This window comes from Antrostomus carolinensis, unplaced genomic scaffold (genome assembly GCF_000700745.2).
Source record: "Antrostomus carolinensis isolate BGI_N321 unplaced genomic scaffold, ASM70074v2 scaffold44249, whole genome shotgun sequence".
Taxonomy (NCBI): Eukaryota; Metazoa; Chordata; class Aves; order Caprimulgiformes; family Caprimulgidae; genus Antrostomus; species Antrostomus carolinensis.
In genome coordinates, this window is record NW_010338710.1 from 288 (window position 1) to 14,054 (window position 13,767).

Sequence of the window (13,767 nt, forward strand, 5' to 3'; positions counted from 1 at the left end):
GGCCTGATCCTGCCCAGCTACTTATGCTTGAGAGTCTCCTGGTGGCTTTGGTGTGGCCACTCTCCTCAGCTCGGTGTCCCCAGCCCCAGTGTGGGGCAAGGGAGGAGGAAGGCCGCTGGGACCCGTGGGGCACGAGCAGTGGCCTGGGCTAGCCAGGGCCATGGAGCCTCCCCCCTCCATCACCCACAGCCCACACACACCCTGCTCCCTCCTCCCTCCCTCTTCCTCCTCATCCTCCCTCCCACGGTTGCCTCGCTCCCTGCCCAGCACCCAGCACCCCACACCCAGCACCCAGCACCCCACACCATCAGCCTGCAGCTGCAGCTGAAGCCACTAAGCACAGGGGGAAGAGGCACCCAGTGGGATCACCATGGGGAGTGCCCACCACTGCCACCCATGGAGACTCCCAGGGCCACCCAAAGGTGCCACCTGCATCCCTCCCTGTCCCCACGAGGCAGAGAGGGACAAGGCTGCAGCTGCTCCCTGGCTCTGCGTTGGTTTGGATGAACTTTTGGAGATTGTTTCTTTTCCCTTTTCTGCCTCAGATTTTTGGAGTTGTGGGTTTTGATTAATTCCTGCCTGGAGAATGCCAGAGCTCCACCTGCTCTTGCTTCAGCTGCAATAGTCGGGCACCAGGAGCAGGGATGAGGGGCAGGGCAGGTGTCCCAGTGTGGGGAGCAGTATTTGGGGGCTCAAATTCAGGACTGGCCCCATGGAGCTGCCCCTGACCAGGCAGGACAGGGGGATTTGGCTGCTGAGGGTGAGAGCGTTGCTGGTTTTCCCAGACGTAGGGTGTGGGAACCCATCTCAGATCTGCTGGCCACGTCTGAGCTTTGGGACCAAGCGTTTTACTGGCATCGCCTTGTCCCCTTCCCTGTTGTCCCAGCAAGAACCAGTCCCCAAGCCCAGCTGGTGCCTCATTCCCCTCTGCAATGATTGCGTTTGGGTCACTTTTTCCAATCCCTCCCCTCTCCATCCGTCAGCGACGTCGGCAGCTCTCGCTGTCCCATTGGCGCTCTCGTCCCCATGGGGGCCCCACCATCGATTGGGTTTGATTAATCCACACCAGGCTCCCAAATGCCCTTCGCAGCCGCGTGTCTCCCACCCGCCCGGCCGAGTGCATGCGTGCCTGCATGGGCGATGCCGCGGCCCCGGTGCTGCGCCCACCGTGCCGGTTGCTGCCTGGGCGTGCGGGGTTGGGGGTCCCCATGGTGGACAGGAGGACTTCGAGGATCAGCTGTCGCCTGGGGCGTCGGGCAAGCTGCAGGCAGGTAGGAGCCAAGGGCAATCCCAGAACGCAGGATCTACTGATGTCCTGGGGCTGAGGGACATGGGAGCAGCTGTTTGTGGTGGGACAGGGTTTCAGGGTTGGTTGGATCTGCTTTGGGTTGCAGCACCAGGAGCCCTTGGGAAGCCCTTGAACCCTTGAACAAGATGGGTGTCCAGGCAGGAAGGATCAGGTTCTTCTTCCAGATCTGTTGCCAGAATCATGGTGGTGCCCATCACCATGGTCTCGGGGCGTGTGGAGCCTCCTCTCTCCCCTCCTTCGCAGATGGGCAAAAAGCCCCTTTTAGCTCAGTGCAGGGAGAGGACACTGAGGTGCCCCTCACCCTCCTCTGCAGGTGGCACTGATGGCCAGCACCATGGGGACACCCAGGGGACAACAGAGCAGCAAGGACAGGCAGGGAGGCTCTGGCTGCCCCCAGCTCTAAATAAGTCCCTTAATGCCACCATCTCTCAGCATCCAACACAGGACAACCCTTCCGATCACCAGCACTTTGCCTTGTGTCCCTGGGGTGGCTTGAGAGTCCACCAGGAGCTGGCATTGGGGGGGAGCTGGACCACGGGGACACCCAGGGGACAACAGAGCAGCAAGGACAGGCAGGGAGGCTCTGGCTGCCCCCAGCTCTAAATAAGTCCCTTAATGCCACCATCTCTCAGCATCCAACACAGGACAACCCTTCCGATCACCAGCACTTTGCCTTGTGTCCCTGGGGTGGCTTGAGAGTCCACCAGGAGCTGGCATTGGGGGGGAGCTGGGATGCGTGGGGACTCACTGGTGCCGTGGGAGCCTGTCCCCGTGAGGGCAGACAGACCAAGGGACACATGACAACATGGGAGGCTGCCTGTGCGCACGAGATGGTGTTTGCATGTTGGTGGCTGCAGGTCACCCCCTCTCCCTGGGGATGCTCAGATGGGAAACGGGCATTGCCTGAGGCCAGGCTCTGCTGTGGGTGGCCCAAGCTGTCCCCTCTGCTTGAAGGACAGCTGTGCCAGAAGGACATCAAGGCAAAGGTCCCTGCTGGGGCCAAGAAAGGCACCATGCAAGGCTTGCAGGATGCCTAATGTGCCATCAACTTTGGGGTCAGGACATGCCACAGCCATGGGACTGCATCTCCAGGCTTGTTGTCCCCAGAGCCCTGTTCCAAGGACACCCAGCAGCTCCTGGACTGGTGGCACAGAGCTGAGGGTACAAGGAGGCACTTCCCTCCCTGCCAGTGTGGTAGGGTCTGAAAGGCATAAAGCAGATAAATACTTGCCCCAAGGGTGCTCTGGCCATTAGAGATGCATAAAAAGCCAGGCAGACCTTGGTGTCAGCCATAGTGGGCAACTCACCTTGTGTCCTTCTGGACAAACATGTAGGAAACCCACTGCATGTTCCTCACTGTCCTACCAGCACATGGGAGCCCCTTGCCTGGCTCTTGGCTTTATCCAACCTCTCTCCTGATCTCCGGTCCTTCACACACCCATCTCCTGGCAGGTGCTGTCCTTGGGTGCTGATGTCCTTCCCGAGTACAAGCTGCAGGCACCACGCATCCACCGATGGACCATCCTGCACTACAGTCCCTTCAAGGCTGTATGGGACTGGCTCATCCTTCTGCTGGTCATCTACACAGCCGTTTTCACCCCCTACTCAGCCGCCTTCCTGCTCAATGAGGAGCAGGTGGAGGAGAAGCACTGGGACTGCAGCTACTCCTGTGACCCACTCAACATTATCGACCTCATCGTGGACATCATGTTCATCGTGGACATTGTCATCAACTTCCGTACCACCTACGTCAATATCAATGACGAGGTGGTGAGCCACCCTGGCAAGATCGCCATCCACTACTTCAAGGGATGGTTCCTCATCGACATGGTTGCCGCCATCCCCTTTGACCTGCTCATCTTCCGCTCTGGCTCTGATGAGGTACAGGCAGTACTCATGGATGGATGGATGAGAGAGAAGGAAAGGGATATGGATGGCTTGATAGAAGTGGTGGATGGCTAGATCTGCAAGGAGAGGGGTGGTTAGTCAGTGGGGTGGGCAAGGATGTCATTAGAGGTTTTTATTAAGCAGCTGGGACCTGGGATTTTATTTAGTAGGATCAGACACACAGACCCTACTGTAAGTGCTGAGATTGTGTCTAACTGGACCCACTCCCCTTGCTGGGGATGACCCAGCAGAGCAGGCTGGGAGCTCAGTTTAGGGACTGCCCTCACTGGCCAGTGAGACCAAATTTGGTGTCAAAGTGTTGGCAATGGGATGTCCCTTGTGGTTACTGTGCTACCCGGAGGCCCCACCTTAGCTGAGAGCCTGTGGGATGGGGTTGGCCTTTTCTCCTCTCACTTGCTCACCTGTAATCCCAGGGCTTGTTCCCTTTGTGGTCAGCAGAAGGAAACTCCCTTTCTGTGGCGTGATTCATCTAACCTATTTCAGATGTCACCTCCAGGACAAGGTGATTCATGCTCTAGAAATGCATTTTGATCTTTCAAAGAGAGCACAGCTAGGTTGGAGACATGCCTTTGGCCAGATTTCTCTCCTGCTTGTCCCTGAGCTTTCTCACCTCTCCCTTGCAGACCACCACCCTCATTGGCCTCCTGAAGACCGCTCGGCTGCTGCGCCTGGTCCGCGTGGCCCGCAAGCTGGACCGCTACTCTGAGTATGGAGCAGCTGTGCTCTTCCTGCTCATGTGCACCTTCGCCCTCATCGCCCACTGGCTGGCCTGCATCTGGTATGCCATCGGCAACGTGGAGAGGCCCTACATGGAGCACAAGATCGGCTGGCTGGACAACCTGGGTGACCAGATCGGCAAGCGCTACAATGACAGCGACCTCTCCTCTGGCCCATCCATCAAGGATAAATACGTCACTGCCCTCTACTTCACTTTCAGTAGCCTCACCAGCGTGGGGTTCGGCAATGTCTCACCCAACACCAACTCTGAGAAGATCTTCTCCATCTGTGTCATGCTCATCGGCTGTGAGTGCCTGCCCGTGTCCCTCTGCTCCCATCCCTGCCTTGGAGGTTGGAGGGGTGGCTTTGGGGAGAAACAGGGAGAGACCCACCAGGCTGTAGGATGTGGGGTTGTAAGGAAGCATCTCCCTCTGCTTGTGCCTCTTCTGCACAGACAAACGGATGGGGAGACAGATAGAAATATGGATTTCAGAAACCCACTGGTTTCAGGTCCATGGTAGATTTCTTTGGTCTTTGGAAACCTACTGGTTCCAGGTCTGAGGTAGCTGGACACGCATCTCCCCATGTCCTGTTGAGTCCTGCCTTCTCATTGCAGCTCTGATGTACGCCAGCATCTTCGGCAACGTCTCCGCCATCATCCAGCGCCTGTACTCGGGCACGGCCCGTTACCACACGCAGATGCTGCGGGTTAAGGAGTTCATCCGCTTCCACCAGATCCCCAACCCCCTGCGCCAGCGCCTGGAGGAGTATTTCCAACACGCCTGGTCCTACACCAATGGCATTGACATGAATGCGGTGAGTATGGGCTGGGAGGGCCCCACATCCTCATGGCACCTTGTCCTCAATGACCTGGAGCCCAGCTGTAGGTCCACCTACCCATTTCCATCCTTTCGGTCAGGGTGGAGAGGAGGCAGGAGAAGACTTGAGCAGCTGGAAACAGAGTCTATCTTCTCATCTGCCTCCTGCAACCCCCTTTCTCCTTCTGCCCCTCTGTCTGTCCATCCCTCCACATCTACCCAGAGGTTTTCTGGGACCATGACAGCATTTCTTGGCCAGAGAGCAGGTTTGGTGCCAGCGTGTTGGTGAGGAGCTCAGAGCCCCCATCGGCACCGAGCACTTTCAGGCTGGTGTCTGTTGGTGTCACAGAGCCACAGAGCCGGTATCGATCCAGCTCCTCTCCACACCGCCGGTTGCTAAGCAAAGTGCATCCTGCTCTCGGCGGCAGGGAAAGGAGGGCATTTAAATAAACCTCGATCCATTTTAATTAGAGCCCAGAGAGGGGGCTGGTTGTTAGCAAAGTGGGGGATCAATGGTGGAGCCGCACTGGAGAGGCACCGTGTCTCCAAGCCCGGTGGGGTGGCTTGTGCAGACAGCGCTGGGGCACCGCTGGGGTGAGGAGGGGGCTCAGCTGGGGAGTCCTGGGCTGGGACCGGGGTGGCAGGATGTGGCTCATGGCCAGGGGTCCAGCGCACAAACATGCTGGCTCGGCCGGCTGCAAGGCAGAGAGAGGAATGAAAAAGGACAAGGCAAGGAGAGAGATGGGACCTGGTACTCCCCGTCTCTCAGCCCTGGGCAGGTCGTTAGCCTGCTCGTTCCCAGCTCATGCTCTTTCTTTTCCTGAGACGTGATCCTTCTCCATCCCTGGGCACTCTCAGGACATGGATTTGCATGAATTCAACCTCTCTGTCTTCAGCTGCTGCTGTCTTGTTAAACAACTGAGCAGCATTTGAGGGTTTTCTACTGGGAGAGCTTCAGATTAAACTTCTCCCATGGAGGAGACACCTTGGGCTGGACATTGGTGGCAATAACTAGAAGCCAAGCCATGGCACTCCACCAAGTACAGGTTCTCCTGACTTAATGCAGACCTAGGTCAAATCCCTTGCGATGAGCTGAGCTTGCGGCTTGGACGTGCCACCGCTCACACCAATTCCTGTTGGATGCTGCTGAGACGCAATATGATCTAATTAATCATCCCACGGCCCGATCAATTTGGCCGCCCCTGATTTCTCAGTAGGGAAACTAAGGCACCGCTGCCAGCCTGTGAGATCATGACAGAGCCAGGAATGAGCCGCACTCACCAGCACCAGCCTGGCTGTCCCAGATGTGGCCATCAACAGGATGTGAGAAGAGAGCAAGGAGGACTCTGGGGCCATATGCTGCTCTCCAAAAGAAAATCCAAACCCAGGTGGATTTTATCCTGACACCATGAGCCACCGGTGGCAGTGGCTTTCTCCATATTGCGAGTTTTACCTTGATTTCACCTTCAGATGTAGCTTTTGTTCCACGCGAGGTATTTGCCAGGGGTATATTTAGCAGTTGCTGTGTACAACTGGCCCGTGCTGCTTCTTGGCGTTCAGGCAGGTGCTATTTAATTAGGACAGCACCTCGTTACCAGTTCGTGCTCTCATTCAGCCAAGATTAGTGGGTGTAGAGATAAAAAGGGGAATATGCCACCAGTGGATATAAATAGATTGATCTTGTTATTATTATTTATTGCTTGGGAGTGCTCTCAGCCCTGGCCGCATGCAGTACAAGCCAGGAACAGACAGGCAGGTGTCCACCAAGGGAAGATCAGATGTCCCCAGCTTTGGCCTTCTGCGCTCAAGGACCCTCCATCTGGCCCCAGCGTGTCATACAATGTGTTGCACAGCCTCCTGAGGCCACCACGGTGGTCCTTCCCGGGGACAGTGGCATGATGGCATCTTTCCCTCGCTCTTTGCAGGTGCTGAAGGGTTTCCCTGACTGCCTGCAGGCAGACATCTGCCTCCACCTCAACCGCACGCTGCTCCAGAACTGCAAGGCTTTCCGAGGAGCCAGCAAAGGCTGCCTGCGTGCCCTGGCCATGAAGTTCAAGACAACCCATGCACCACCTGGAGACACCTTGGTGCACTATGGAGATGTCCTCACCACACTTTATTTCATTTCCCGTGGCTCCATCGAGATCCTCCGGGAAGACATTGTGGTGGCCATCTTAGGTGGAAAAGTCCTTTCCTTCTGGGAGGGCGAGGGGCAAAGGGTAATGGGTGAAGGGCAATGGGCAATGGCAAAAGGGTGGTAGGTGAAGGATGATGGGTGATGAGCAGTGCACAAAGGGTGGCAGGTAAGGGGTAAAGGACTTCTCCATGTCCTGGAGAAGGGAACGTTGTTCCTCAACATCTGCCTGGTGACTGCACCAGTGGACAAGGGATAGAGTATCCCCTGTAAATGCCAGGGAGAGGCCACAAGGGAGTGAGGAGAGCAGGAGAGCAGGGCATGGCTCAGCTGTCCCCAGACATCACTGATGACCCACTGCCCCAGCTTGCTCTTCCCATCAGTGTTGGCTTTCATGGTGTAATTCCCAGTGTCCACAATCAGGGTTGGGGTTGCTGAGCATCCCCTTATCTGTGAGTCCCAAAGTGAGGTCTACTGGTCCAGTACATCTGGAACTGGGGTGGGTGCCCACTTCCCCCTAATGAGTTGTCTGTTGGCACAGGGAAGAACGACATCTTTGGGGAGCCCATCAGCCTCTACGCCCGCCCAGGGAAGTCCAATGCTGATGTGAGGGCCCTGACCTACTGTGACTTACACAAGATCCAGCGGGAGGACCTGCTGGAGGTCTTGGACATGTATCCAGCCTTCTCTGACAACTTCTGGAGCAACTTAGAGATCACCTTTAACCTGCGAGATGTGAGTGCCAGGACTGTCCCAGGGAGGGATGTGTTCAATGCCTTAAATTTGGCAATTGGGAGGGCTGAAGCATGGATGTCAACAGGTGCTCCTCACTCAATTTGGTGGTAGACTGGCCAACAGTCATGTTTCTCAAGGCACTCTCCATGGGGTTATGGTTTCCCCCACAGCCCAGCAGGCACATGCACGTTCATGAGCTCTTTGGAAAAGCTGGCCCCACCAGCCATGTCAGTAGTACCCTGTTCTGCAGAACCTCTAGATCATCTTCAGGACTGCCCCACTCTGGGCAAGTGGGTCACACATGTGTTTTGAGGTTGCTGAAGTGAGAAATATTCTCAAGCTTCATTGAGTTGGGTACCAGCTTCCTCTGAAAACTCCTTTTTAAATAATCAGGTTTGCAATCCATGAAAGGCTTGGAGCATTTTTGTCATTGCTCTTTGACTCTTAAACTGGACTTTGACCTTTGCTGATATTTTTTTTCAGAGCCACTTGCCTGGTAAGATAGAAAAGAAAGTCAAATTCCCTCTAAGTCCTGTCCCACCCCAGGATGTCCTGCACCACCTCAGAGTGCTCCTTCCTTCCCCATGGCCATGACACCCTCAACTCAGTCTCAGAGCACCAAAGCCAATCTCTACAATCCCTTGAGCTATGCCACTGGTCCAGGAGTCACTGGGTGGGACAGGGCAGTGACGGAGAGCCAGAGGTGACTGGAGACCTGCCCCAGGAAAATGCTGAATGTGTCATAGCACCCATGGAACCCAGGGCCATGGCACCCATGGATGGGATATGGCACCCATGGATCCCTGTCCTTAGGATGGGATGGGTCTTGGTGCCCATGGATGGGACACAGCACCCTTGCCCTGGTGACCAGCCCTTCTCATCCCTCAGGCAGACAGCGTTCCCCGCTCACCACTCAGCGAGGAGTACGACTGCAACTACCGGCGGGCGCGCCGACGTAAGCATTCCCTTTGCCAGCCCAACAAGCCTGGTGAGTCCCACAGCGTCAGCAGAGCCTGGTTTGCAGGGCTGGGGAGCGGGATCATCATTCAATTACTGTCCTAGCAGGTGCCCCAAAGCAGAGGTGGCTGTTAGTGCCTCTGTCCCTGCAGACCTGTATGTCCCCACCCTGGGGACACCCATGCTGCCTCACCTCCCTGTCCTTAGGATGTCCCAGCCCTGCAGGCACCCTAGAAGGGATGGAGGCTGATTTTGTCATGTGTGGTACTCCCCAAATTAACTAATTGTGCTGCCCCACAGACCCAGACACGGGCATCTCTGATGCAGAGCAGTATCACACCTACTCAGAGCTCACCAACCCGCAGGACCCGCTGAGTAAGGACCAGTGGGACGACCTGGGCAGCAGCACCACTCCCTGCTCCCAGACCAGTGACGATGAGGCCAAGACTGTCAGCCCTACAAGAGCTGAACCCTTCCCCACATCCAAAAAGGATGACTTTGCTCTGCCAACACTCAGCCTCGTCTCCGCCAGTGCCAGTGGCACAGAAGTCAGCAAGCAAGCGGCAGAGAGCAGCCAGTCCTACGCAGGTACCCACAGCTGCAGCCAAAGCTGGCAGGAGGGTGGTGAGAGATGCTTAGGCATGGTGGCCTTGTCTTGGAGCAGAGCCAGGGAACTCACACGGGCTTGAGGGGAGCCACGTTTGTGGGCAAGGGTCTTTGCTGCCTTTTGTTCCCAGTAGTATCTGCTCTGTCCCTCCCATGCCCTGCAGTTCCTCCTAGCACCCAGGGACCCCTTTGGGCCAAACGCTATGTGCCTTCTGTAGGTGAGTTGGGTGCCAGTGTGATGGACTGTCCATTAGCACCTTGGGTGCCAGGGTGATGGTTCCTCATAAGCACCTCAGGTGCTAGGATGACAAACTCTCCCCAAGTACCACGTATGTCATGGTGATGGCTCTCCATGAACGCGTTGAGTGATGGACTTCGGAGCACCTTCATGCCAGTTGTGCTGTGGGGTGCAAGACAGAAGTGCTGAGATGTCTCCTTTCCTTACAGCCACACCCCTGGACATCCCCAACATGTTCACCTTCTGGGAGGACCGAAGGCCAAACCACCACCCAGAGCCTTTGCAACACATCTCCTTGGTACACAGCAGGAGGGACATCCCCCTGCACAGCGACTGCAGACCAGGGCAGATCGAGTCCAGGCTGGAGCTCCTGCAAGCCCAGCTCAGCAGGTGGGCAGGACCCCCGGGGCACAGGGTTGGAGAGCATCCAGGGGGCTCTGGACCATCACCATCAGCATCTCCTGCTCTCTAGGAGTGGCTTGCAGTGGCTCTGTGTGCAGCAGATGCCACCTCCTGACCCCTTGGGACATTGCATTCCTTGGGGAGGTGGTGGGAGCATTTTGCAAATGCAGCATCTTCTCAAACTGCAAGTCCTGGCCCTGGCTGCAGCCCAGCACCTTCTCTGCCGCTGTCCCACCACCGCTGAGATCTGCCACTTTCCCACCCCCTCCAAACTCAATGCCATCGCAGACATGAAACCACCCACAGGCTCACAACCTGAGCCTTGTTGCAGGCCTCCTCTTCCTGTTGCAAAGAGCTGCAAACATCCTATTGCTCAAGCAAACGAGCCTCCTCGTGCACATTGTTGCCCTGTAAATAAGAAAAAAGACAGGATTTTTGAATGAGAAGGAAGAGCCCACCCTGGAGATGCAGGTTTCAAGGCCCCAGGCAGCACCCACACGAGTGGCCAGCTCTCCTGCCCACGCCTGCTGCCCACATTAAGCTCACTTCACCGCAGAGCACACACACATGTATTTTGGTTTCTCACCAACGTGCCATCCCCAGCAGCATGGGCTGGATCTCCTATCCGCTCTGTAAGTGCTCCCAGGACCGTTGCCTGCGAAGGGGCTGTGCCCGCTCCTCCCGGAGCTGCTTATTTCAGTCAAGGACAAGGCAGAAGGAAGGGACTGAGTCTACTTTTCCATTTCCTTCTGTTCCTCAGTTAAAAATGGTTGGCACCAACCTGCCTTGCTCCCATCTGTCAGCACAGGCAGCTGGCCTGGAGAATTGATCCAGATTAAAACTAAAACTAACCATTGCAATTTTTTCCCTGCTCTGGGGTAGTTTTAGCTTCGTTCAGTTCTCTGTTCCAGATCCCAGTTTGGCTCGACAAAAAAATTGGGCAGGGGATGATTGAGTGTGGCAGGAGAGAGAGGGCAGGATGATCTCTCTGTGGCAGCACTGGTTTAAAGCTTTGCTAAAAAACCTCGCCAAGCAGCAATCAGGCAAAGCACGATCACCCTCGGGCAGCAGAATCAGCACCTCCTCCCCTGTGCCTCTCCTGCCTGGCTGCGGGTCTGGCTCTCGTGGGATGAAGCGGGATGCATTGAGCTAACACTGGGTTGCTCTGTCCCCAGGCTGGAGTCCAGGATGTCGTCAGACATTAATATAATCCTCCAGCTCCTGCAGCGCCAGCTGTCCCAAGTGCCGCCTGCGTACAGCCCCATCTCGCCGTCCTCCCACAACCTGGCCATGTACGGCATCCTCCCACGGAGCCTGGAGCCGCTCACTCCCTGCGCACCCCTGGACGATGAGGAGCCGACGACCCCAGAGCAGGTAAGGTCACCCCTCCTGGCTCAGCACCAGCTGAGCTTCCTTCTGCTCCAAACAGATGGGTCCTGGAGGGCCAGAGGGTCCCTCCAGCCTCCCTGCATGCAAAGCACAGCCAAGTGTGTGGGGCCAGGCAAAGCCCAGGGGTCTTGAAATGGGGGTAGATCTACCTAGAGATGCTTCTGCCCAGAGCATCGCTGATTTTGGAGCACAGCCTGCCATCTCCAGCACTAGCAGGTTGCCCCATCAGTAGGGAAGGGAGTGGGTTCTTCTGCTCTGAGGCTTCCTCAGGCAAAAAATAACATTTTGGGGCTGGGGACCTGATGGGGTGAGGAGAGAGCGTGGCTACTTTGTTTTGCTTTTGCCGTAACCCACCTGGTTCCTCCTTTCCCACCAGAGCCTGAGCTACACGGAGGCAGAAAAGTTCCACTTGAAATCCACGGACTCCTTGTCAAGCGGGATGCACCTCGCTGTGGCATCCGACGACACCGTGACAGTCTACTCCGAGCAGGAGCACCATTCCCCACCTCTCCCAAACCCAGAGCCTCCCCACCAAAGGGCACCAAATATCCAGGGACTCTTCCGGGGCTCTCGTTTCCCTTCCCTCCCTGAGCACTTGGAGGCATCTTCCAAGCACCAGGACATTCAGAGACACCTCTCCGATCCAGTGCTTCCTGGAAGTTAGAGATGTGGAGGCTGCGAAGCAAGTCAAGAGGAACTTCAACTGCAAGCTCGGCCAGTTGATGTTGATTTTGACTGCAAGGGTAAGACAGAGGACAATGCCACTGGCTCAGGGGTATAATTTGTAGCTGTCTTCTGCCACCGTGAAAGGAAGCGTAGAGTGGCTCGCTTCCAAGGTCAACATTTTCCAGCGGTTCCCATAGAGTAGATTTCATTTGCACACTATAGTGAACCCAGAGCAGTTCTTTTTTACGGCCACCAACAAGCTGGCTAGGCCAAACGGTACCCACCACCTCTTCCTTGCCAAGGCTTCCTCTCGTGAACAGCGCAAGGCAAGTGAGCCACAGCGACCAGAGGAGAGCAAATCCACGGCTCTCAGCTGCGAGGCCACTTTGCTGTCAGCTCTTTGGAGCAGGGACCATTGCGTTGGTACTGGGCTTAGTCCAGCAGAGCCTGTGGGCATTACAGAAAGGGTAGTCACCAGAGGAGGAGGAGATCTCCACAGTGCGGTACTGGAGGGAGCTGCAGGTGGGAAGCCTGGGACAAGGACAGAGGCTAACCTTGTCTTATTTGACTGCCTCTGAGAAACTAAGGGCCAACGGTCCCTGCCACTTCAGCATGCTTCAGCACGAGTCCTAGGGCACTGACTTCTCCAGCAAGGCTGACTGCGCCTTGCAAACCCTGAATCACATCCCACAACTCCCCAGATAAACCCAACTGGTCACTGGCCTGGGCATAAAGCACAAAACTCAAAAGCACAATCCCAGAAAGCCGAAAAGCCCCAGACACCTCATCTCCAGCCCTTCCTCCCAGCTTCTCTCTTTTGATAAAGGTTTGATAGATGCTTCCTCCTCCCCAGCCCTTTCCACCCCCGGGAGATTCCCGCAGCAGCCCCCGTAGGAGAAGCCCACTTAGCGCTGCCGCCTTGCCGTTCAGTTAGATGCTGTGACAGTCCTAGGCCGCCTGCTCAAGTAATGTATCGAGCTCCCTTTGAGAGTAGTAAAACTGTGAGCATCTCTTTCTCTGGAGTTTTAGTGTACACTTTGCTAATAAAGATGTTTTTGGCACCTAACGCGGATTACAGCTGTGTTTGTTGGGAGCATCCACAAATTCATCCCTGGCAGTACAAAGCGCGTGTGCTAATCTGCAAAGACCCCCAAAAAGCCTGTGGTCAAACCCCAGTAGTTTCACTCAGGGAATGTGGGGCTAACGGAGCTCACATGCAGGTCTTACAGGTTAAGGAAGGGGGTTGGTGGGGCTTTGCTGAACAATTCCTTCCCAAGAGGATGCAGTTCAGGCTCAGCAGCAATTTGCAAAAGCTTTTGTACAAGATCAGCCTGCTGCTGTTCTCCTGCCTATAAGGAATGATCTCACAAACACACCTCAGGCAAGGATTACACCAAGAGTCCTTGCAGCAAGTTGGACTTCAGATGAGCTCAGCGATACCTAAAGCCCATCCAACATCCTTTGCTGAAGGGGACACAGCTCCTGCCCAAATGGAACTGCTCCTTCAGAAGGGATGGACCCAGAATCACCCCTAACAGATCCCACACGGCCCTGAGAGGCGAGAACAGACCCCTTGTCCTCAGCTCGGGGTTAAACCTGCCTCTCCCCAGCCAATCTCACTCCTTGGGCAGCACAGGTGCTAAAACCAGGTGGTAGCCCCTGCCCTGGCCCCTGCCCCAGCCCCAGGCAGGCACATTCTCACAAATCATAGAATCATAGAATGGTTTGGGTTGGAAAGGACCTTAAAAATCATCCAGCTCCAACTCCCTTGCTGTGGACAGGGTTGCCAACCACTAGATCAGGCTGCCCAGCACCCCATCCAACCTGGCCTTGAATGCCTCCAGGGATGGGGCATCCACAGCTTCTCTGGGCAACCTGGGCCAGTGTC

At 56.0% G+C, this 13,767-nt stretch overlaps 1 protein-coding gene across 1 annotated transcript; it reads left to right on the forward strand.

Annotated features, from left to right (window-relative positions):
* Positions 1-1,208: 1,208 nt before the first annotated feature.
* On the forward strand, positions 1,209-12,939 carry LOC104530881 (potassium voltage-gated channel subfamily H member 6). The gene is made up of 11 exons (XM_010175601.2): positions 1,209-1,271; positions 2,762-3,190; positions 3,841-4,240; positions 4,551-4,750; positions 6,678-6,930; positions 7,428-7,621; positions 8,510-8,609; positions 8,879-9,166; positions 9,632-9,812; positions 11,000-11,198; positions 11,590-12,939. Exons 1-11 carry the CDS (start codon positions 1,209-1,211, stop codon positions 11,875-11,877), a joined length of 2,595 nt encoding a protein of 864 aa, XP_010173903.1. The 3' UTR covers positions 11,878-12,939.
* Positions 12,940-13,767: the final 828 nt, after the last annotated feature.